At 35.1% G+C, this 25,826-nt stretch overlaps 1 protein-coding gene across 1 annotated transcript; it reads left to right on the forward strand.

Annotated features, from left to right (window-relative positions):
• Positions 1–51: 51 nt before the first annotated feature.
• Positions 52–25,197, forward strand: LOC109042144 (USP6 N-terminal-like protein). The gene is made up of 9 exons (XM_019058722.2): positions 52–399; positions 2,408–2,591; positions 3,746–3,968; positions 4,466–4,745; positions 5,115–5,275; positions 6,142–6,288; positions 7,090–7,263; positions 8,701–8,857; positions 17,656–25,197. The coding sequence occupies exons 2-9, from the start codon at positions 2,437–2,439 to the stop codon at positions 18,087–18,089; spliced, it is 1,731 nt and encodes a 576-aa protein (XP_018914267.1). The 5' UTR covers positions 52–399; positions 2,408–2,436; the 3' UTR covers positions 18,090–25,197.
• The last annotated feature ends 629 nt before the right edge of the window (positions 25,198–25,826 follow it).

Below are 25,826 nucleotides of genomic sequence, written 5' to 3' on the forward strand. Positions count from 1 at the left end.
GGTTGCCACCGTTGTAATGCCTCTATGACGTCATCAAATGTTTCCAGTTTGTTTTTCGTTTTCGGTCTGCAGATGCATTTTGTGATTTTCTCAGCCACTTTCTTCATTTTCCAGTTAATTTTCCCTCTTTTGATGTTATATTAATTTCAAAGTCTCATTAGTTAGTTACACTTAAATTGATTTTGGAGATTTTATCGTTTCGTGTTTTTCCTTATGGGAGGCAGTAAAACACGCTAGATTGAGGAACAGTAAACACTTGTGCTACTTAATTTCAAAAGTACTTGTGTCTGGTATCATTTATAATTCTTGTTTTACGACTAAATCCTCCAGATTCTTCACAGTTGCTGTTAAGTTTCAGTGGCTCAGAAAGATTGCTGCTGTCAGTGACCTATTTGTATAGTAAGTAAATGCTTCAAACTCAATATTACATTCTCATTGAAAGCACTATCTAGATCAACTAAACTCTGAAACCCTCCTGAATACCATCCAATTAGAGCATAGTTCTCGGTCCTTTTCAATCCTATTTAACATTCATGCCACCAAATTTCCCAATTTTTTTACTAGCCAAACTCCTCCAGATGATAGTTGACGATTCTATACCTACTGGCAAACAGCCTCACGTCTCTGACATTTGATAATCGCCGGGACTTTACCTCTGACCTGAAAATTAATCGCTTATCATCTCAGATAACCTCTGCAGATGTAATGTATGGAACGCATTCAAGTTGATTCTTTCGAAAAGATAATCATTATGTCGTAAGCCTGACTTTCTAGTCTCACTTAGTCGAACGCTTCATTGCCGCCAGACAAGGTTAAGTTTCCTCTGACAGCCAGGTGACAGAAGACTGACAATCCTAAGTATGAAGAGATTGTTCATTAAGTGGTTTTTTAAATATGAAAGATCTCCTGTGACTATCAGATTGATTGATTCTTTACAAAAATTACACATTTGGCAGTAGCCAAGACGGTCGGCTCCCACTGGAGATTTTACTGAAGCCATGAACAAAGTTACATAGAGCGGAAGCATCGTATGTTGAGACAAATGTCAATCTCTGATTATCTCAGAATCAGCACCACTCAACAGGTTAATACATGCAGTCAGATGGCACCACTGATGAGTGGTAACCGAAACAATACTTACTCGACTTTTGTCTCAACACACGATTCTCCTGCTCCAATGATTGTTCTTGTGGATTTTTTTACCAATCATTAATTCTTGATTGGCCGTCCTAAAATATGTGATCCTCTAAGGAATCCACCGGTAGGATTCTATGGTCAAACTAAGAAAACTGTGTTGATCAATGGCAAATCCGAAGGTAGATCTCTGAATAAAGCTCAGTTTTGGACCCTTTTAATAAACTGCTTGAGGAGTGTAATCAAATACAGCTTATAGTCCCTAATACTACTTAACTCAATTAGCAGACCAGTCATATACTGAACTTTAGCAGGCTCTCTTTAAGTCATTTTTTTTTTTTTTTTGGAACATTCATAGATCTACCTATCAAACCTGACTGCTCAGAGTAAGGAAAGTTCATCCATGAGTAAAAGTAGAGAGAGAAGGTGCATTGATGAAGTTATCTGTTTGGGACTGTTCGGAAACAGAAGTACCCAATGCCAAATGGTTGCTGTTGTTACATTCGTTTGAATTACCCGAAGACTTATGAGTTTACTCCTGAATGTCCAATATTTCTACCCAGTGCACAACCGCCTTGAGAGCTCAATCAGACTGTTGAGTTACGTTTAAAATGGCCTCTATATTTGATCATTAATCAGTGGTAAGGAGGAATCATTGCTATGGCTGAAATCTTTGAAAAAGGAAACCTCTTGAAGAGATTTGCACCAAGTGCAGGTTTTTCATACATTCATGGTGAGACCGTAAAAATGTGTATCTCTGTTTGTGACTTTGGAGACTTGATGTCATAATATATTTTTTAAAATTCACAAATACTTACTCAATGTCATTTCTTGAAAACTTCCCTGAACATTCTTCTCTTCACGAAGAATATGCAAGCGAACGCAAGCAACAGTGTGGGTTCCTTTCTCTTTCATAAAATAAAATAAAGGTGGAGATTCCAAGACTCTGCAAACAAAATGCAGGTTTTTGCAATCTCAAATATCTCCTCTTGTTACAATATCTCAAGAGACTTAAGATTAATAATTGTCATGAAAAGCATTTTCATACTTAGTACCTTTACGCCTCATGAATGGTCCTAAATTTGGGGGTCTTCTGTGTTTCGGCTTGCAATTCTGACACCAAATAGCACAATAGCAAATTCCTGTTAAATGAAGATCTCAATTCACAACACTTTTTAAAATTCAAGGAAATTTAAAATTAAAAAAGAATTCATCCTGCTGTTTTAATCAATCAATTGCAGGGATTTTAATGTGTCAATGGTTTTTATTACAGGAATGGTATGAGTCAGACATTGCAATGAGATGAGTGAAGAGGAGCTTCTCTCGCGGGCGGCTGAAGAACGAGCAGAGATTGTCAAGAAGTACTCTGAAGGCCGCCGAGAGGGAGCTCAAATAGACCCATGGGAGGATCCTGCCTTACAAATCTATCATGTCCTGGACAGATATGGCTTTATCCAGTAAGTTTATGTATCCCACATTTCATCTGTTTTCTAAGAATTAGTTCAATACAACCTACCGATACCTACCAGCGCAGAAAAAGGTCAGAACCCTCGGTAAAGACCAAATTACATGGCATTGTATGGGAAACTGCTGAAACAGAAGAGTGTTTAAAATGAAAATTTTGTGCAAAAATTTCATCAGAACTTTAATTTAAGACACGCACTGGAAAATGAAAGACTTCAAAGCATTAGGATTGCGTAGAAGAATAACAAAACTTCTTCAACTGGAAGCCGACCCAATTGAGAAAGTCTGACTTTTATCATGACTTGGAAGCTTGATTTACTTAAATTTCCCTTGATTCTTGCATTTAAGACAGTCACTCACTTAAAAAAAACTTACCCTAACTTGAACCAAGTATTTTCAAAAAATTAGCTGCATCCATACATCGGGAGAATTGCCGTAATTTTAATCGAGGATACCTAACCACCGAGCTTATTTTTTGGCAATGAAATCTATAGGTAGGTGGTATTGATTTGTTCCGTGTGGAAAGTTCCCAGTGGGATGACACATCATTGCTGGAGAATGATAAGTACAGAGTTTAAATATTATCCTCAGTTAAGATATCTATGTGTGCCTTTGGAAGATCTGGAAATTTTGCTGCAAGTTTTGACCTCAAGGCTCAAAATTTGAAGGAGATATGAGTCTTAAAGCTCCAAGACAAAAATTCTGAGGTTATAGAGAAACATTGTGTAAGTTTATTAAAAAGTATGGAAAATATTCTTGTTGAATGTAAGGTCCCTTTTCACAGATCCGGTCACCCAACTGTTATCAACTATATACTTGGAAAAATATAGGTATGAAGAAAATGAAGCATGGTCTGAGGACATGATAGTAGATAGGAATCATGTATCTTTCCTCGGAAAGTAGAGACATGAGTACAAACATCTCTTTTTCCTAGTAAATCAAGCGTATTTCTCAAATAAATTCTCCAACAACACTTGATCTCATTTGTATTACAATTATGGATACCTCAAAAATATCCAGAAACTCAAAATGGCACGCTATTTTCAATGCCCTTGCACTAATTTTTTGCCTGGAAACTATTTTATATCTTTCCAATTTTGTCTAGTATTTCTTCTAATGTATAGGGTTTTTTCATTCTTACTTGTAGCGAGAAAGGAGACTTCGATGATCAAAAACCTAACGAAATCAGATTAGAAAATGAGCGAGAGAAAAAATGGGTGAAGATGCTGGATAAATGGGATAAACACAAGGACACTGAAAAGCTCAAAAATAGAGTTTTCAAAGGTATCCCCGCAAAACTCCGAGGTAAAGCCTGGTTGAAGTTGATGGATGTTGAGTCTGAAGCAAAAACCAAAGAAGGAAAATATCAGGTTTGTATTTTCGCAATCTCACCCTTGTATTTTCTGTATTCAAGTGATGGACTTAAAATCCTCTACTCATATTATCATTTTAAATTTTTGAAAATCTAAGCGGAGGAGGAACATTTTCCATTAAAAAGCCTGTCGACACTGTTGTAGTGTGCGATTTGATTCAAGCACTCTCTGATTATTCTTGAGAAAGGAAAATCCAAATTTTTTGTAACTAGTGCCAATTGAAATCCTTGACATCTTGGATAGAAGTTAATCTCAGTAATTTTCACGGCGCAAATCTTGTTTCATGAGAAATTTCGAAGAGAACGTAGAATGCTTAAAAAGTCGTACTTCGTCTAGTGATCTATTCAATCAGTGATCTCTCATCACAATATGTTTCTTAATCAGAAATTATTCATTGATGAGTTTTTAAACTTGCAAGTAACATTTCAACCGAGAAAATTTTTGAACCAACATCCTGTTGTTATATCGTTTATCGTTTGAATTTTTTTTTCTAGGAGATGAAAAAAGTAGCTCTAGAACACTCAGCAGATATCAGGCAAATAGATTTAGATGTAAATAGGACTTACCGTGATCACATTATGTTCCGAAAACGGTACGATATCAAGCAGCAAGAATTGTTCAACATCCTTGCTGCATACAGTATTTACAATACCGACATTGGATACTGCCAGGGAATGTCACAAATAGCCGCTCTTCTTCTCATGTACCTCACTGAGGAACAGGCCTTCTGGGCCCTTTCAATACTAGTCGCTGGTAGCAAATATTCCATGCATGGTAAGATGATTCTTCTTTTACATTGATCACCAAATTATCTGTAATCGATTTCAGAGCATGCAGTGTAAAAATTTTACCGGGTATTGAGCAATACATCGTAGTTGACATTTCAGACCATTGGTCTATTTTTTTTTTCATTCAGCAATTTAATACCATCAGTATTCTTTTTGGAGTACATGAAGTATGAAAAAATTAGCCCAAAAGCATTGTGTCCTGCAGATAAAAAGAGCATAGTAATTAAGTCTTTGCTCATGCTACACATGCTCATATGGATATGTCACAGAGAAATATATAGAAGGTAGAGGAAATTTAATTTTAATATTTGTAAACATTTTTAAGTGATAAATCAAGCATCGTTTTTGTTTTTAGGATTCTTCATTCCTGGTTTTCCGAAGCTTCTGCGATATCAAGAGCACCATGACAAAATAATGGACAAATTTTTGCCAAAATTGAAAAATCATTTAGATAGAAATGGAGTAGATACTGGAATATACACTTTAAAATGGTTTTTTCAGTGTTTTCTTGACAGGGTAAGCATCCAGCTCTCAATTTTCTGTTCGCTTTTACCAGTTAAGGCTCACTCTAGAGTCTTCTTGTTTCTGTTGGTGATGATGCCTATTTTCCTTTGTAAAGGTCTTTTCCAAAACCTCTCTCTTTAAGGGTTTGTTCCAAGTGTTGTACAAAGTCAGGTCCCCAGCTTGTTTAACACAATGGAATTTATTTAATATCCATGCAGAGGAGTCACTCTTTCGATTTTGGCTCATTTTGAAGGTAAAGTTTCTGTCTAGTAATTTGTTACTATTTTGATATTTCATAATTGTAAAATTTAATTATTTTTAAAAAAGAATACTCAACCTTAAAACACCTGGTTTTGCTACCTTTATCATGTTAAATCAGCTTTGATATTTTTTAAAATAACTCAGAACTTTGTGGCATAGTCAATACTGCTAGTTGGAAACTAAGAGGGCTTGTGATATTGACTGCAATAGCACACAATGAAAACATACAATGTACAAAATATATCAATGCTTAAGCATGACTACTCACACCAACATGCATCTGTAATGATAGGCCTTAGGCAGCACTGTAGAAAGAGCTTTTTTATTTGTTGCAATCTATTGTAACCACACTTCACCCCAGCTCAATGCATACACAATTTAAATTTTGTGCATTTTAGTCCAAGTAGTAGTGTATTCCAATCAATGACTATAATGATATCAATGATTTATGTAGAAACAATGCCTAGTATGTTTCAGGCATCTCTAGCTATTGTTATTAAGCTTTTATTCTTATTCTTATTTTGTACAATAATTTTTTTGCATGTAATTAAGTTGCTTGCTTATGATCCTAATTAATTAATGAAATGAAATGAATATCAACCCCTTTGTTTTTGCAGGTACCTTTTAGATTAGCTTTAAGGCTTTGGGATATCTATCTCTTGGACGGCGAAAGAATACTCACTGCAATGGCGTATAATATACTTAAGCTCCACGGCAAACATCTATTAAAATTAGGAATGGACGATATTCTTCATTTTTTGCAGGTAGGAAATTTTTTTTTGAAATCCATCCCCCAGTTAAATTAAGGGCTAGCTTCCATACCCCTGTTGTTAGTTATGTCTGACAAGAGGATAAACACAAAAGTAGCGTTCTATAACTTCTCTCTACCCCAAACTCCTGGTCAAATTGAGATCAAAAGGGGAAGAATTGGAAAATTTTTAACAGATACTTTGATCACCTGTCGAATGCTTTAACCAGACATTTTTAAATCCTGGTCTCTTTTTGGCAAGTGTCGCAGTCTACCACAGAAGTTCTTTGATCAATTCCTTGGTTTTCTTTTATTCCTCTTAAAAATTGTTATTTTGACCTACATCGCTACAACTGGTGAAACTGTCTATTACACAGAGTAAATCGAAGTTTTACAGGTAATGCACCCAAAGCTGAGGGTATTTTGTCTTTATGTTTTTCAAAACAATAGTAAAACTTTAACCAAAGGTTGAACGTTACCTGCAAGCAGTGATATAACAAATTATTTTTTTTACAAGAGGATAAAGTCGTACGGTTACATGGTTACATGTTAAGCAGATTCGACCAGCAGGCCGATTGTCGAATCGTTACAGACTAATCCTGGCCGATACATCCTTATCTTAGCAGTGTTATTTATCGATCAAGGTCGTTGGATAACGATTCAACAATCCAGGCACTGCGGTGATAAAGAGGTGAGGTACTTATGACAAAATTTAATCAAAATTACTCTCCTATCTTCTCGGGTTTTCTTCCTTGCCTTTTTTTTGTAATTTTTTGAATGAACTTCTAATAATACATGTATTCCAAAATGTTACCAGATTAAACTAGAGAAAGATTTTCACTACTCAGATGAAGTTACGATTGAAAACCTGAAGAAATGTATGAAAGAATTGAAACAGAGCAAGTTGGACTTTGCTGGACAACCGCCAAAACATGAACTGCCCCCAAAGAATTTAGGAGAGTTCAAGCCAACTCCAACTTTCACTCAAATGGTTGGTTCCCCTCTTTATTTTATCAACTTGACTTAACCAGAATTAACCTAACTGCATTTCACGTTGTCTACTTTCCTCACATGATCTACTTTAATGAAGAAACCAAGTAAAATACAGTGGAGCCCATTTATAATGAAGTTCACGGTTCCCTGAAAACTTTATTATATCCGGAACTTCATTTAAAGCGGACTCGTAAATTGTATAAACAAGCGGACAAACCCTAACCTTTGAAAATGGCCGACGTCAAAGAGGCGCTTGGGCACTTATATGCGGCAGCTCTGGGAAACGCTCGACGATACCGCTCCTCGCGGTGTAGTACCTAACTCCATGAAACGCTTCAGAAGTTGCGTAAAACCCGATTACAAGTGGCGGTAGAATCTGTGTCCTACCTGCTTCCAGGATTTGTCTCCAAGAATCCTCTCCAACGCGGATACCACGCCTCTGCCGGAAAGCTTTCTGGAGAGGCCCCTGGAGAAAAATGACGGAGAAATGAATCCTGCTAACTGGGGATATGGGATGAATCGGCGCGCTGCTGGACTCCCCCCTCCCCTCCATCGTTGACGCGTGCAAGTGTGAGAGAGTGAGGTGTGAGACATGCGCGGTGGGCTGCGCAGTGAGCGCTCACTTCGTTATCGCTCATTATCTTTTAATTGTAACTTCGTGACTCAGCGACTACCACACGTATTACTGCAAGCGAGCGGAACTCGTCTAGAGAGCAGAAAATACTGAACACAGTAGCGGAAATGGCGGCAAATTACTTTGTTATACGCGAGGTCCCGCCGCCAAGACTTTGTTAAACGCGGGCTTTTCTACTATTGAGTGTATATGGAGGCTTTAGAAAAATGAAATTTACTTTGTTATATCCGAAACTTCCTGAAAAGCGAGTTCGTTATATACACGCTCCACTGTAACACCTTGAAACTCTCTGAATCAATACTTTAGCAGGAAGGTGACGATATGAATTTCTATGAAACTTGCATCCAGGTCATCCATTTCATACTACAGGGAAAGCTTAGTTAGACAAGCTCAATTAAGCTCGAAATTCACTATACCAGATTCTTTAGACTTTATTTTGCCAATTCTTGTTCCTTTTCAGTGACATCAATGTAATAAAATCATGTAAGCTGATGAGCTGACATTTCCTTTCAAAATTGTTGGTTTTGACTAAGTCAATTGCCAAGCTATCAATCTCAAGCCTCAAAATACATTTACATCAATTTTTTGGGTTGGTTGATGTGTCTCAAAATTCTGAAAACTTTAAAAACTGCATCACTGATATCCTTTGATCTTATTGAATAAATAGTGGTGCCTCATGCAAAGTTTCTTTATAAATAGTTCCTATCCTTATGAGTGTGGAAAGAACTTTAAAAATGGAAATAACGTCATCATTAGAAATCTTGGTAGTTTTCTTACTTTTACATTCTGTTTTGTATTCAGGTGTCGAGACAAGAAAGAGAAAAAGCCAGTGAAACTATAAGCAATGACAAAAGTGTGAACAGGAGGTATTCAAATGCAGCAGAACCAAGTCCGTATAATCATAGACACTCTTTACCATCTGACCAAACATCAGCCAAGTCAGCGGATAGTCGTCCGCGTAAGTCTGATTCTATCCTCATTACTCGACTCTGATTTGCCTGCTCTGCATTGCTGCGTTTAACCTTGACACCTGTTACTTAGAAACTATTTAACTTTTTTTTTGGAAACTAATCTGCATGAACTCATTTATCCTTTCTAAATTTTCACCTCCGAATAATCAATCTGCATTTATTTCAATTCATCAATGTAAATTTATTGATGCTCGCTTTAGTCTCATTTGGAGGGCTGATAATTGACTTTTTGTTTACCAGCTTTAAGTGCCCCTCATTTAAGAGTATTAGGCTAAGATGACTCTATGAAATGCTTCATCTGTAAAGCAGCACTGAATAGAAAGCCTTTTTCTCCCAGAAAATATGAGAAAAGTAGAAAATTCTATTGTTTGAACTATTCCTGTGTAGATCCAGACCCCTCCTCCCTTGTATAACTCTTCTCTAATTTGCTGAACTTCTTCTTGTAAGCGTGTTCTACTTCAGCTCATGGATAGTCTAAAAGTAGAAGCAGACCAAACAGGCTATAATGAGACCTCCCAGATTTTTTGTGCACAATTCTACCCTGTTTTCAATGATCCAAAATTTTTCCTTTTTTAGTTAATTTTTCTCTGGGTTTCTACATCTAAAAGAATTGAACAAATTACTGTAAGCTTTGTTCCTCTTATATTTTCAAAGCCGGCAATATCAAAAAATTGGTTTAATTAACTAGTCCTTGCCTCAATACCAATTCTGCTACTGTAGTGCATCTATCAAAATCTGAATAGAAAGCGTCATTTCCGTCATGTGCGAGGAGTTGGTGCATGGAGAATTTTTTGAGCACTATTTCACTACTAGCTTATGAAATCTCACCTTATGAAAGAGCAATGAAGTTCTTTATTATCATTATAATATGGAGTACATTACTGTTAGGATCTTACTTTTGCCAAAAATGTCATCGGGCAGTACTGTTTCATGAACAATCAAATATAATAAGCTCTGTAAAGCTGGGACTGTCAGTTATCAGCGCTCTCAACCCCTAAAATGTTTGACATGGTTTTATCTTCAAATTAACATGAATGTTAAGCATAAAGAATATACTACTGTCATGAATGTACTGTACTACCTTTCTTTAGTATTTTCTCCTGTGATGTCCGTGTAGTTCGTAAGTTTTTCTCTTTCTTCATGTCAGTCTTTCAGACTTTAAAACAGTAGATAAAATTAACTTCGATGGAATGGCTAGAGCATAGATGGTGGAAATACTATTAATGCTAGCCTGATGAGTGAATATTGAACTCGGGCACCTACTTTTCTAGTGGAATTGATAGAAGGGATAATCATTCAGCAAATGGGCCTGTTGCAAACTTTTGCTAGAGCAAAACTAAGAGTTGTTTCTTATAGAAAATGCCTCAAAAATCACGATGAGCGCATCGGCAAAGTCTGAAATGCACTCATAACTTCACAATCTGCGTAAGAAATTTGCGGTTTTTTGAGCTTCCCGCTTCAAAAACGATACTACGGCACAGGTGAACATTTTATTAGAGTAGCCGTTCCATCGACGGCAATACTCATCATGGCCTACGCCAATCCGCCAAAACACGTGTGATTGGACGAGATAACACCTGAACAGGATTAGACCAGATAACAATCGGCGTGTTTATGTTCACATTTCCCTCGCCCGCCCTGATTGACCTTGAATTCTCCTCGAATTACTCGCGGAACTGCGCAAGCGTCGGCCATGATAAATATTGCCGACGGTGGAGGGACTCCTCTGACAAAATGTTCACCTGTGCCGTAGTATCGTTTTTGAAGCGGGAAGCTCAAAAAACCGCAAAGTTCTTACGCATATTGTGAAGTTATGAGTGCATTTCAGACTTTGCCGATGCGCTCATCGTGATTTTTGAGGCTCTTTCTATAAGAAACAACTCTTAGTTTTGCTCTAGCAAAAGTTTGCAACAGGCCCATTATTTATCGCCTATGCCCTATTTGTCGAAGTGCTATGATAAGCCTATTGGGAACAAATTTTAGTTCTGTTACGGAGGAATTTGGTTGAAAGCAGGTTTATGCTCTGCATGTTTTTTTAGTTGATTGTATTAGAAGAAGTTTGTTAAGTATGCAACTTTTTAAAGTTTAATTTTTTTTCATGAAATTTTGATTGTAGCTTTTTACTCAGCTCTCTGTCCCCCAGTACCATCTGAAAGAGCTTGAAGCAAAAATGACATTTTTTGTCACCCTCTGAATTTCTTTTAAACTTTGCCTATTGATTATTCATATTTGAACTCTCCTTTCCCAAATTTTCAGCTTTTAACAAATATTGGGTATGGAGGAGGGCAAAGTTGGTACTTTCGTGCCTCAATATCCTCTAGACAGAGAAAATAATCAAAATCTGGTTTTTACCAAAAATTGCTAAAATTGCCTCCTTTTAGCTTCTTGAAGCAAAAGTCGAAAGTCTGCAGGTTGTGTTTAGTGCACTTTTTCAATTTTGGAAATGAATACAGTTTTTTAAACAAAGAATTCATCCAAATCTCAGTTTTTGTTCCGAACCTCTACTAATTTTAAAATTGTTTGTCTTATTCCACATCTAATGAGCGGCTAAGGGTGATCAAATTAGTCTTGAATTGTGAACAATTAATGCCAATAAAATGTGAAAATTGGACAAAAATTGCTGAAATTTTAGTGCTGTAGTTTCTAGTGGAATTCTCCTTTTTCCCGCTACACTCCTTGAGCATCACTAAAGCCTTTGAGTGCCGAAGAAGTAGTAAAAAGAAGGATTGAAATCCATCTGGAACTATCTGCGACGCTCAGATTATAGAAATTTTCATTTGCTCTTTACATTTCATCAAATTTAACCCTTCATAATTCATGAACCTTTTGTTCCTCATAACCCAAATCCACTTGCTTATTGCAGAATAAAATTTTCAGTTTTGCAAAGTGGTTTTCATTAAGATAAAAAGAAAATAAAAAATTCATTTGAAAAAACTTTCCCCATTTCAAAAACTGAAAAATGCTTGAAACATAGCCTAAAAATCCTACTTCCGAATCTTGTTTCAAGAATCTGAAAAAAGGCAATTTTAGACAATTTATAATAAAAACCAGATCTTGGTATTTTTTATTACTTTTGTAGGAGATAAAGAGTACAAAGGCTCCAACTTTGATCCCTCTAAAGTTCCTCCTCAATTCTTTTGGAGCCCAAAAATTCAAAATAAGAAGAGTCAAGTATCAAAGGTTGAGGTAAATGCATAAGGGGAAGCAAAAAACATCGTTTTTTGCATTAAGCGTTCAGATGTTCATTAAGTAAATTATCCAATGAAGTGATGTAGCTAATCTTGAACTTAGAACTTTTTGAACTCATATATTGAGCTAATTAATCTTAATCTCACTGATGCTACATGCTACACCTTGATCAATTGACCACTTGGCAAGGTGTGAATTTAAGCATTATGTTACAGGGTCTCTCATCAAAATTTTGCGTAGACCATGATTTTTGCAACGCATAATACTGAAAGTAACTCCTAACCAAGATATTATTATTCTTCTTCTTCAGAGGGTTTTGTGGCTTTTACTCCAGATGAGCCTACAGCCAACTATAGACAAATTAAGGTTTTGTATTGAGAAACCAAGATAATAACGTTTTTGATGCATCAATTCAAACTTTCCGCTCATAGATTAAACAAGAATCTTCTTGAGTTAGATCGCATACCAAATGTTACTGTTGCAGTCTTTACAGTACCTGTGAAAATATGATAACCCCAATCTTGACGCTCTGACTTAGCCATCGCACATTGTTTACACTTTGAACAACACAGAGTAGAGGAGGACCACTGCTTAATCAAGAGGCCTGCCAAACCTGTTTTAGTGCTCGGTTTGATTCAAGCAGACTCTGGTTTTTCTTGTGATCAGGAAATTCAAATTTTTCGTAACAGGTGCTAAATAAAAATGCTGATATCTTGGTGAGGTGTTACTTCCAGTAATTTTAGTTGCATGAACTGTGTTCTACGTAAAATTTTGAAGAGGAAGCATGTACCAGAATGCTTAAATTCACACCTTGTCTACTAGTCCACTGTATATGATGAAGAGTATAATTTTAACATGGAATCAATTTTCCAAAAAATTCACCTGCAAACATTGAAATAGGTCCTCCTCAAAATTGCTAACCAAGTTTTTGCCTAGCTTTTCATGTTCATCCAGCTTTACTCTTACTTTCCCAGCGTAATGTCTTCACTTAATATTGTGACTAAATTCACACTTTGATCCTTTCTTTTTGCTCTCCTGATTATCACATTTTTTTTTTATTTTTCTTTTATGACTAAAATTAAATGATTCAAGCAGGATGGCAACCAAAGATAAAATTGCCATTCAAATATACTCTCTAAATTCTTAGATTGTTGTTCGGAATTGATTTTGCAAACCCTACATTTTCCCCTTTGTTTGCCTAATACTTTTCAAATTTGTATATTAGTAATTAATCTCTCTCCTATGTTTGCACCCTTTTTTTATTTTTTATTTCATTTTAAATTCATTGACATCAATGTATCCATTGATCACTGGTAGTATAGAACTTTAAAAAATCATGAGAATTATATCAAACACTCATGCAGTCTTTGAGCCACTTCTTAGCTGATCAAGCACCATCAATTGTACCTACTAAAATTCTGTTAAGAATTTAAAATTTGAAAATTGTGAATATTCAGACTTGACACTTTTGTCTTTCTTTTTAAAGCAGTCATTAAAGTTCCGTTTATGGTCAATGGTTTCAGAATGAATCTAGAAGGGTAATTTGCTATCATAGCTCCTATAATCATGTAATACTTTCCGTCTCAGTATTCCAAAGGGCCATGAGTTTGACACCTTTGCAAGAATTTCATTTTTAAAAGTCGAAGATTCAGTAATATTTACAATATCATTTAAATCTTAGTTGCACTGATGAGCTCCAAAGAATCAAAATTGCAGTTAAACATGTCCTCAGTCTTGAAGTGAAGTTCCTAAGTTGAAAGTAATTACGCACTCATATCTCTTCTTTCTTTTAAAAATTTGGATAGCTTTTTCTTATTTTTCATTGAATTTCAAAAATGGGCTCGTAAAAGTAGAGTAAACTCTTTTTCTGTGATCTATTTCGAAATTCTATTTTTTCCCTCCCCCTTTTTTTTCTTACATTTTTATCTTTGTTCATTTATTTCTCAATCCCTAAGAGAAATGTTATGAGAAATACTTCATTCAAATTGAGAATTATTTACAGTATGAGATAAATATATCAGGCCCACTTTTTAGTTATTTTTTGTAATTCTTACCTTTAAAGCAGACATGTTCTCATTCATGCGGTACTCAAATTAGAAGTTAGGTAATTAGCTACATCAAGCCATTTGAACTCGAGCACAAATGAGATTTAGCGAAGTCTTCCTGAAATTTCTCTAGTGTCATTATGAATTCGATTGAGTCCAGAGACGTCAAAGATGCGCAATCTCAACTAAGAATGTTACAAGGCCAACTTAAAAGATGCTTCTTAAGGGTAGTAACTGATGCAGAGTAAAAGTCTGTGAGGGATTGTTTTTTGCTCAAAGAAATTATTTGAGTGGAAGGAGGTAGTGCTAAATATTTTCTCTATTACCAAATCGTGCCTGATTACATTTGACTGAAAATTGTTTGCCTTTTTTGTGAAATTTTTCAAATTTACTGGTTCTTTCACCGTGAGAATATTTTTTTATTGCATTTAGTGAGGTAAGTGCTTTACATCTCAAGTTATTACATACAAAATCCTATATAGAATCTCTTTTAAATGAAAGTCATGAGTTATTTCAAGTTACAAATACATAGGGTGTGTCAAAGTCTTCTAGCCAGCGCTTGTATAAGTAAAGTCAGCTAAATGCGGACTGTAAGAGCTTAAAGATCATTTTATTAGCTTTCTAGGTGGCTTTATTGATCTTATTGAATCCAAAAATTATTGAGTTACAGTGATTATTAGGCGATTTTTTAGTGTAATCCCTAGGAAAATTTTTCATTGTTTTAAGAGAAAAAAATTAAAGGCAAGAGGCCTTAAAGTTCCATCAAAGCAAAATGTTCTGACAATGTTACCGTCGAGTGTTTACAAATTTTTAAAAGACATACTGGTGAAAAATGACCGAAATGCAACAAGATAACAAACGTATCCGCATACATTGAATTTTACTAGAGGGTTCATGGCGAAGCAAGGGATTTTGGATCCTTCAATACACGTCCCCCCCCCATTTATTTCCATGACTTATTTCCCTGAGATTATTGGCTATTGAAGTTATAAAGAAGTTTGAGGGGACAAAATGTTTTCTTGGAACTTTGTACCAGTGCAAGAAGTAATAAATGTCATCCAAAAACGTTTCAATTCTTTCACAATGAAAGGTTTTGAAAAGACAGTGCTTTTCAAGGGGAAATAATACCTTGAGTTATGCATAAAAACGAGGCAAATATTTTGAAAAATAGGGAGAAAAGAGTAAGCAAATGAAGAAGAATAACTTTGTTTATAATTGGTAAGAACCATGTAAAATCAATTGAATCCAAATTTAAATTTTCAATTCTTTTTTATTTTTCCCCACTAGAGTTCTTAAAATCTCCTAGGGGTTTCGTAAACAAGATGCCTAAAATTTGCTGTACATAGGTGAATATTTGACCAAATGAGCTCAAAAAGGAAACCTAATATAATATTATCTCTAAGCTTGTGCAATCTGCATTTTGCTGGCTCTGTCAGTTAGCTTGTTCAAGAGTCAGTGATGAGACACTTGAGACACACAATATTTGTAATAACCTTTGGCAAAAAGCGTCCTTTTTAGGCCTGTTGTTCAGTCTACATTTATCAGTGCAACTTCATAATCGTACGAATTTGTGTAATTAAGTCATGTACCCTGAAGATCTGAAAAAATTGGAAAAATTATCATTCTGCATAATTTTTGTGTTCGCCTGCCCAGTTATTTTAACCTTTTGGTAACAGCGTTCTTCCTTTTGGGGTGGCATCACCCATGAGTAGCTGACAGGTGAATGTCAAACCATGTAGCGATAAAACGGTTCATCCACAATTCAAGATTTTATAGATAACTACATTTCAGAAAGTTTGTTTTTTAGCTACAGTATAAGTAGTCCCACCATTCTTAATTCCAGTTCAAGAATGAGCCGAAACTTGGATTGGGGAAACTTTAACCACTGGTGGTTGGCAGCACACACCTGTCCCACTATTCTTTTTGCTGGAAAGAGCCTCTGTTGCCAACAATTCAATTTTTTATCCGATAAGCTGGTCCCCTTCTAGCACAACATTAGAAGGGGTAAATCCAATCCTGCATTAACTTGGGAGGAAAATCACAAATCTCTGCTATGCACTTTAAGAGGACCATCATTTTTTGTGTCTTACTGGTTGGTTTCCACAAATACTTGTTAAAGATGAAAACATTTTCTGATATTCTAAAAATAATTTATTGTTCATGAGAAAACCATCATTAATGTTGAAGGTAACCCACAACGTCAATTTTGCTGGTGTAACCATTATTACAATGCTTTCTGCTGAACTCTATAAATAAAATGGAATGACAAGGTTCTCTCTTTCATTCAAACCACTTATTTAAAAGTATTGTTTGATTTGTATCATTCTCCCCCGATAGTGGAAGCGCATGCTATTAATCCAAAGTATTTTGTAAATGTGTTCTAATTGCTTGTTAGTTTGGTCTATCCTATATTCAGTCCAGCTCCTCATCCTGCAATCGGTACTTGTATTTTTCTCTCTTTTTTGCCCCCTCTAATCCCCCCTCACTTTAAGTAAATGGAGGAGTAGGTACAAATTTGTAATGATATACAGAAAAAACTTATCACAAAATTTTCCACGAAATTGGTCAAATTTGCCAACAAAATTATATAACGGAGTACCTTCAAGGGGCTTTTTTTACATAGGTAAATAATGGCACCTGCTTAGGCAACCCCCAAAATTTTTTTATGAAATCAGAGGGTCGCTATTTTACTAAATGCTCCTTCAAAAAAGTTCTCAGTGATGGACTGAGGTAAAAGTATGAAAAAGAGTGTTTCTTTGCCGAAAAAATTATATTAGCATCAGTCCAAAGATTAGCCCCTCCTTGATGTAGCTTTGTTGAACAATTTTTAATATGTTTCATCTCTCTGCATTATTTTTTGATAACTTAGACAAAAACACCATAAACTTCAGTGAACTTCTATTCACTTCTTGAGTTCTTGGCTTGCCCCTCTATACCTCGAAAATAAAAGAAAAATATTTCTAGGTTTTTTTTTTTTTTTTTTTTTTTTTTTTTTTTTTTTTTTTTTTAAACGGAATGTGAATTGCAGTAATCACGAGGAATATATGAGTGACAAAAACAAAGAAATAATAGAAAGAATCTAATTTAAAATTTGCATTCTTTATGATAATGGAGAATTTGCAAGGGTCTGAAATTTGATGAATTTCCTGTTTAAGTGGAATCCTCTGAGTGAACTGAACACGAAGATACCCTTGATTCATAAATTGAGCGATTATTAGAGGAGATATGACAAAATAACCAATTCTGCTAAAATACATGTGTTTAAATGGGAAATGCTGCCAGATGACGTCACAAGGCGGCGCATTTTCTCACTTTTAAATCAATTTTTCTCCAATTTCCCATGTCAGAAAAAAATTATGAAAAATATTGCGAACTCAGCTCATTAGACACTTTCAGATGAAGCAATAAAAAAATTGCGTGCAAATTCTCCATTGTCTCATCCATCTCATTTCATTCTTAAATTTGGCACAATGTGCCACGAAAGAATTGTTAAGGCACCTGGAAATAGAGCTAGAACTGTTGACGAAAGTTGTTGTGTTGTCTGCAAACAGGCTCGAAATTGTCGTATGGAACAAGCGCTGATGACGGATATTCGATCATTGAAGATGGATCACGAAGATCTCTTGCAGATACAAGTATCACCTCAACTGCGGACCTGTCTGTTTTCTCATCTGCAACAAGATCACATGCTCCAGACTCGCACAGCTTGGATGCAGGAGATGTTAATTCGGATGACAATATTCCATCAATTGATCCAAGCACTCCACGTGTCTCTCCAAGTCATGACATAGTCAGAATTTATGTTCCGTATGTATCTCCCACCCATATCTCTCCTGTAAATGGTGATCTCATAGAGAGCAGTGAAACTAATAAGATTAGGATTAAAATTGTTGAGGAAATGGATCACTACGATGACTTTGAGACTCCGGTCATCGAAAATGCACCATCGCCCTTCCAGATAGACACAATAGATGATCTCAAGTAGTTAGTCTCATGATCAGATTTTACCCTCTATGGCATGAATTAATTTTGGGTTTTAGATTCTGATGAATATTAATCTATGCCACAGCTTGCGTAAAAACAGAGTCTCAAAATTTTTCCTCAAAATTTCAAAACTGAATCATCACTTTAAAAAAGGGCGGAAGTCCAATTTTTCAAATTTGCTTTTTTTGCATTTTTAATGCTCCTTTTTCATGAAATTTGTATTCCTTTGTGTCTGTCACTCGCATTTTAAGAATGAGACTACCGCTGCTTTCTTGGGTGATATGGTAAGGATACCTGGAGAGTTCATTGATACAAAAAACAAAAAAAAAGATTTTGAAAAAGGGACTTCGGCCATTTTTAAAAGTATAGATTCAACTTTGATAAACATTCTTTTACAACAAAAAGAGGAAGCATTGATAAAAATTTGCAACATCATGCCACAGAGAAATAGTTCAATTTTTGAAAAACCAAAAAATGTGTTGTCACGAATAAGTAACCCCATGCCATAGAGGGTTAAAAAGCTCCTAATTTTACTATTCTTCAGTTTCTCTCAAATACGTATTGCATTTTTACAAGCCTGTAATTCCCATGTGTATACTGTCTCTTATGTATCAATGTAAAATTCCCTCATTCCCAACAGCGTCGGCCAGAAAATTTTTTGCTTGTAAGAGGAATTCTGAACCTCAAGTGATTTCATCATTGCAAAAAGAGGGAAATTCATTAACTTCTAAAATATGAACAGTTTCAAGTTAAATGTGGAACTCTATAGACAGAAGTTGCCTCTCAGATTCAATTTCATTGCCTTGCAGAATATTCCTCAATGGAAAGGCCATTCTCGCCCTTTCAAGGAATTAATCATGTGTCGCTAATTTCAGTAGTAATTTTTGGCTTACTGTGAAAATTTCCCATTAAAAGCATGAATATAACAGCATTAAAACTTTCACTCTGAAACTGGCGTGGCTCTCATCTCACAATCTCCTAAACAAATAATAATTTAATATACTGCAGCATGACCCTCACTAAGTCGGAAACATTCTAAGCTATGTTCAAGTGTATCAACTCTTGGAAGCCCTCCTCCTTTTTATTAGTACCTTCTGTCCAAAGTAAAGGCTGAGCGACTTTAACTTTGAATATCCTCTGAATTATTTAGGGAGAAGGTGAAATGGTGTTTGTGAAAATTCATTCTCTCAGATGCTTCATCCTGAACCAGCTTTTTAGTTTTCATCTTTGTATGTTCTAGTTTTTCATATCATCATGTATGTTAATGTGTTATTAGGTTTCTAGACATTTCTAAGGTTTCTGAAATACTGAAAAAAACTTGTTTTTTGCTCCTTAGTCACATAAAAATAAGGTATTTCACTAGTCAATTTAAGAATAATCTTGAAAGGGTGTATAAAATGCCTGATTTTGAGCTTGATAGGTGTGTAGTAGTCTGAAACGTTCCAAAATATATTCAAGTGCTCTTGTGAATTAGAAATAAATACAAGAGTATCATAAGAGGACACCTAAAACACTCACTCCTTCTCTCATATTTTCTCCAAAATCAATGTTAGTTTCAGGAATCATCAGTCGAGAAAGAATGTACTCCCAGAGCAGGTGTACAGTACTCACAAAATATATTTATAAAAAAAAGTTAAGTGGCTTTAAAGTAAAAAATTATTCAGAAGGGATGAGAGTTCAAATTTTTTCATCACACAGTGGGTTCTGTTTTCTTTCATACTTCATAGGAATTCTTTTGTGATATTAATTAGACTTTGTCCGGAGGTGGCTACCGCCACCCATGATTTCGTGAGTGCTTTAAGCTTGCTCTAAAAACACGCATTTTCTCAATTGATTTTTCCCAAAATTCATATTACCTAACATTTGATTCTTATTATTATTATTTTTTCTCTCTTCATGTTAGGTCAGCAAAAGAAAGGAATATAAGAAACCTGTAGTCACCTTTCAAACTGGAAGGACTTTAAGTAAAAAGCAAAACAAGGCATGCACATGGAAATATGGTTTCTTCTTTTTAATAGTTTGCTACCGAATACCTATCATGTAAATCTTGTTCCATAAGTTCAACAAATGACTATCCTTGAAGCACCTCTCGATCTGAATCTCTTGAAACGAAAGAAATGACGTTTCTTCCTCTTAGAGTAAGTTCATTACCTACGAACAGTAATTGAATGTTTAAAGAATGACGCACTTGATTCAAGGAAATGTGATTTATTTACTATGATGTATTCACTTTAGATTCGATGCATTAAATCCCATTTCCTGATCCACACAGTGTTAGAACTTAGACAGACACGCATTCCGGTGTTTCAATCATTATGTTCTAATGTGACAGTTTTGTTTATTTCATGGCCAAAGCCTTAGAAGAAATGTGTGATAATTTGTTGGAACAAAATTTAAAGAAAAGGTTTCTTGTCTGTGCATCATCTCTGTGTTTTCAGTCATCATCTCATTTCATCAACATCTCTGTGTTTTGACTCAAAAGTTATGATGGTCTGTGGTCAACGTTCCTTCGCAGAATGTTGCATGTTTATTTTTTAAGAAAGACTTGTTCCTTTTATGTTAACATTCCACTTTATTTATAATTTAATTTGTCACTTTTGTAATAGCTAGTGTGTTGATTTAATTAAGGAATGTTCGACCTCCAGGTTTTCCCCTAAAAACCATCCAAGGCTCTAGTAGAAGAAACTTATTTTTTTTTAAAAAAAAAGATGGACCAGCTCGATTATTTGGACAATGCAAATGATAGTATTGATTTTTTAAAATATGTCCTCTCTTTAGAGTAATGTTCACTCAAAAACCAAGTAAAAATTGAGGATATGCTTTTTATCTGTACAAAGTGGTAATATGTCATATGATATATATTTTTTGGACGTAGGAATATCAAGAATTAAAGAGCTAGAATTTTATCACGAAAAAACTATTCGTTCAACCTCTGTGTAAAATGCATGAACTTGAAGGAGAGCTGGAATTCATCTTAGATGTTTCTTAGGGATCTCAGGTTCATTTGAAGGATGTGCACAGATGAAAAACAGTTAATGGAAATAAATTGAATAATAACCCATGAGGAATAACCCCCCCCCCCCCCTTTCAAAAGTGTATCCAACTTGAAATAGATAAAGTGGGGGATTCAGCAAGGGGGTGCAAGAAATGCACTCTCACAATCTGCAGATGGTGGTAAAGGTTATGGAATGCATGGATCATGAGGCAATATTAAAAAATAATGACTTTTTTTCTCTGTCAGCTTTGAAAAAAGTAGGACAAATCAGACATTTTTTGCGAAACCAGGGATTTTGCTGTGATCGCGGAAATGATTCTTGCGACAAAAACGCTGGATTGTAAGAAACGTTTGGTGTTTTGGAGCTTTTTGCACCCCTAGCAGCAGGGCCGATAGATTTGGCTTTTATGGAACTCCCATTGGAATGAAACATTCACGCTTGTCCCAGTACTTTAAACCCTCTGTAAAAAGCTGCAAGAGCCAAAGCTTACCTATGCGGAAGCTTTGGCTTGCCCATAAGTGGCAATGCCATAACAAACCAACCCACTATATCTTGCAAGTAGTGTCAAGAAAACAGTTTTGCGGGAAACCTAAAGATGCTTTAGAAACCTCAGGTACTCCTTGGCAATGATGTAGAGGGTGAATAAAAATTAAAAGGAAGAACCAAAAGATTATCATTAATATTAAGCAATGTGTATGTTGACTGATAGTGCCAGATGATTTTCAGGATTTTCTTCAGTACCGAGTATGTACATCAGTTCTTGTAGAATATAGCTGAAAACAGGCAGGTAATCCAGGCAGGTAATGTTGTTCCTTAGACGGAAGAACTTAGCAAAATTTCATCGTTGCCAAATTTCCTCTCATAATTTTTATTTTTACCCCTAGATTATTGATCATCTTATATCGAAAATTTTACATTTTCCCCCGATTATTGTCGAAAATTAGTGAAATTTTGAACAGAAATCGTCCTGTCACTGTTGTGTGGAAGGACTACTTGTGTATGTAGAATTTGCAACCTTAGAATGGAGTTCTGTTCCTTCGTCCAGGAATCATCAACTTTAAACGTAGAATGATCCTCATTTTTTTCAATCTTTAGTCATGTCAATCAGTGATAGTTTCGTTACATGTAAAGAGGAGGTCTTCAATACTCGAATTTGAAACATGTTGACTTGCCCGAATTGTGAAATAATCCACCGTAACTCCTCTTCGTGAATGGAGGAAACAACTTTTCTGCCTTATTTATATGCAGAATGATTTTATTAGGAGAGTGTAATATATTCTCCATTCTTTGTTCAATTGGTGTTTTAAATACTTAGATTGTTAATCAAATTCTGTTTGATATTTTCTAGTCAATTGTTCTAGAGCAAAATTGTTGTGTGTCTCATCTTTATTTAAGAGGGTGGAAAAAACCACTCATTTTTCGATGGCTCCAATCCAAATGTGCCATAATAGTTTTTCTCTGTCCATTTGGTCAACAGAAAATAGTGATAAAGTCTCAAAGCAGACCACCATCTTCTTTGAAAGAGAGAAACTCTTGGCAAAATTTGGTAGGTGTCGCCATTCTCTTTAATGATTGTGCGCTAATAAGAGAAGAACAAAGCCTCTCCTTTCCTCCCCCACCCTCCTTTCGAGAGAGGATAAGTCACTTTCGCAACAATTTCTTTTACTTTTTTGTACTTAAAGAATTTTCTTTTCTTTTCATTTTAAGATTGACAGAGCCCAAAAGTATGACACAGTCTATATTATTATTCTTTTCTTGTGACCTGTCATAAAATTATTCTTCCCCTTTTCTCTATTTTGATAATTGTGATTACTGTACTTACCTTTTTTATTTTCTATGTAATGCATCTTCCATGCTGTGATGTAACTAGGTGTATATATTTTTCTGATCACACTGGTCTACAAGGTTTTCTCATCCTCCAGAAAAAAATCGGCTCATTTATTGGTCTTTCAAATTTTAAGTATTTAAACTTACAACATTCCTTTTGAAAGAATTATATTTTTTTTTAGAAACTGTACAGTGTTCTGGAAAAACCATCCTTAACTTCTCTAAAACTGATGCAAGTATTCTCTAATGCTGCAGTAAGAGGTTAATTATAAGTAATTTTCCGTGAAGTGTGTTCAGAAATATGGATTATCAATCTCAAATGAAACATTTAGCCCTGAAGTCTCAGCATTTGAGAAAATGATATTTTTTTTAAAAAAAAAAAAAAAAAAAAAAAAACAGTTCAAAACAGTCCAGTTTATTTGCATTGTGTCTCTTTTAAATCGTTCAGTTGTCAGAAGAAGACACTTTTACACTTGTCGGAAATTCTTAAAAAAAATTTCAGAAATTAAGGGTGGTTTTGTTAGAACAGGTCACGTAAGGAATCTCTGATTTAAGAGTTATGGAATTGGAAGATTCTTGAATAAGGTGTTTATTTTTATATTTATTCATCTTCATTACCCAATAATGATTCAGTAGAAAAAAGATCTGTCACCTTACCAAAACTTTCAGGATTATTCCTCTTTTTAATGTGATGATAGAAATCTTTTGGCGACATTGTACTTGAAGCTACTCCAGACTTTAAAAATCTCTCAGTTTCGTCTTATCGAGAGCCCCTGTTTAATGCTAACATTGAACGACCTTCGATCCCTAAGCAACCTTTCAAGATAGCGAAAAGAAATGATGAGGGTTAATATCATCTCTTCAGTCTCCGATGTTGAAAGTATGGTGTAAGTGTAGGTATAACTATGAATGTGAGTTTCACCTCAAAATTCCCTTCCTAATGGACATAAAGTTGGTGTTTTCTGACCTCTGGATGATAACAAGAGATAGATGTTGGTTGCTAAGCTTTGAAATCAGGCATGTAGGTCGATGTATCGCTCGCGAGTTCAGATCACTAGTTAGCTACACAAAGGACGCAGCTGATACTTCCAATGAATTTCCTTGATCAACCATTATTCTGCTTCAGTTGGGTTTTAGTATACTATGAAACTATTTTTCTTGACAGTAAATGTTTTTTAGATTATTTTACTTCTAATTTCATATCAGTTCGGAAAATCATGTAGTACCATTGACCAGTGATCATTGTACAACAAATATCATTGGCTGAACTTTGAAACGACGTATTTCAGTTGCAGTGTATCGAAATTTTCGCCTCTATTTTACTCTCCGCAAAGGGAAACTAGACAACTTAATTGTTCGGAATTTTCATAGAATATTGAAGAACAATCACGGAAATTTTTGGTCAAAAATGCAACATAACGTAGTTTCCAAGTTCGGCCAGCGATATGTCTAATTTGGGTGATATCTTTTAGGTAACAGTACTACTGCTATTTTAGTTTTCCCCTCTATGAGTGGTCATCCATTGATTTGATTTGGAAAGCAATAAAACATCTTGTTATTGTTTGAAAAAACATTATTTTTTTAAAAGGAAAAAAAAAGTGAATGTGAGTTTCTAGTTTTTGAAATTAATGTTAAAAGAATGCTTGTTTTAATACATTTAAAACTCAGAATTATATGTATTCTCGTCTACTTGACTTACATTTTTGATCAACAAGAAACTTGATTGAAAACTAAGCTGCTGAAACCACTCATGTCATTCGAAATATGACTGCATTGACCTTGGTACATAAAAATAATTGACTTGTTTAGTTGAAAAACAACCAAACTCTGACGGAAAAAAAGAGTTTAGAAACTAATAAAAACTTATCAGTGCCAATAGTTTTCAAAAGCCAATAGAAATGAATTTTTCCTTTTAAATCTCCTTGTTATGAGGTGTCTCAATAGTTACAGATTATAAGGTGCGCATTTCAATCAGCGATTGGTATATTAGAATTTCATGTTGATTCCAAAAATTCAAAACAAAACTAACAACTTTCCTCATTCAAAATGCTTGGAACCATTTTAAAAAATAATTTCAGCATGAATAATATAATCCAGTTCAGTGTCTGATTAAGAAAACTTGAGACATAACTTTTAACAACAGCTTTTCTGTCAACCGTTGGTTTTCTCAGCTTAGTCCTCGATTGTTTGCCTTTAACTTTTAAGCCTCTGTACTTTAATTGTATATCTCTTGTATTTAATAGTTTACTGAGAATTATGAATATAAATATATTCTCTTTCAATCTATTTTTCGACCCACTATCTCAAATACCTGTAATGCTTTGATCAAATCGCTTGGAATAAATTGAGCGTTTAGTTCGTGATGAAACTGCTTTGCACTTCTGTCATTTTTTTATTTTTTGGATAGGGGCTCAAGAGATTTAGCTAATATTTGTGTCAAATATCTGTGCAGGAGAAGGCCTACTTCTTTGAGAAATCATTTTTAAAAGAAAGAAATAGAAACAATTTTCTCTCGAGCCTCTGAAGCGGATAAGTTTCTACTTGCATTCTTTGTCAAGGTGCTGTCAACATTGTATTACAAACATCGCATCCACAAAAGAGAAGCCTATTATGAATCAACAATTTTTTTGATGACGATGGGCTTTCTTAATCGCATATTTCATTTCAACTTAAGAGTCAAGACTTGATAATGCCGGATAACCTCTACAGACAGAGTATGGCCACTGAATCATACACGTGATTGGCTCAGCCATTCTAGGCTATGCGTTGCTCTCAGGACCCCCCAAAAAATTGCGAATGCTGCATGTAGATGATTCAAAAATACATCTAAAGAGATATTATTTGCTTCTGTTGGTGTGAACTTCACTTTTATTCATCAAGACATATTTACACAGTTTTGAACTCAAGTTTTTTCA

This window comes from Bemisia tabaci, chromosome 5 (assembly GCF_918797505.1).
Source record: "Bemisia tabaci chromosome 5, PGI_BMITA_v3".
NCBI lineage: Eukaryota > Metazoa > Arthropoda > Insecta > Hemiptera > Aleyrodidae > Bemisia > Bemisia tabaci.

Bases quoted from the DNA above. Each gene is read 5' to 3' on its own strand.
- LOC109042144 (XM_019058722.2), top strand. From the start codon at position 2,437: ATGAGTGAAGAGGAGCTTCTCTCGCGGGCGGCTGAAGAACGAGCAGAG. The intron at 3,969-4,465 runs GTTTGTATTTTC...TTTTTTTTCTAG, and splicing joins CCAAAGAAGGAAAATATCAG to GAGATGAAAAAAGTAGCTCT. The intron at 5,276-6,141 runs GTAAGCATCCAG...TTGTTTTTGCAG, and splicing joins TTCAGTGTTTTCTTGACAGG to GTACCTTTTAGATTAGCTTT.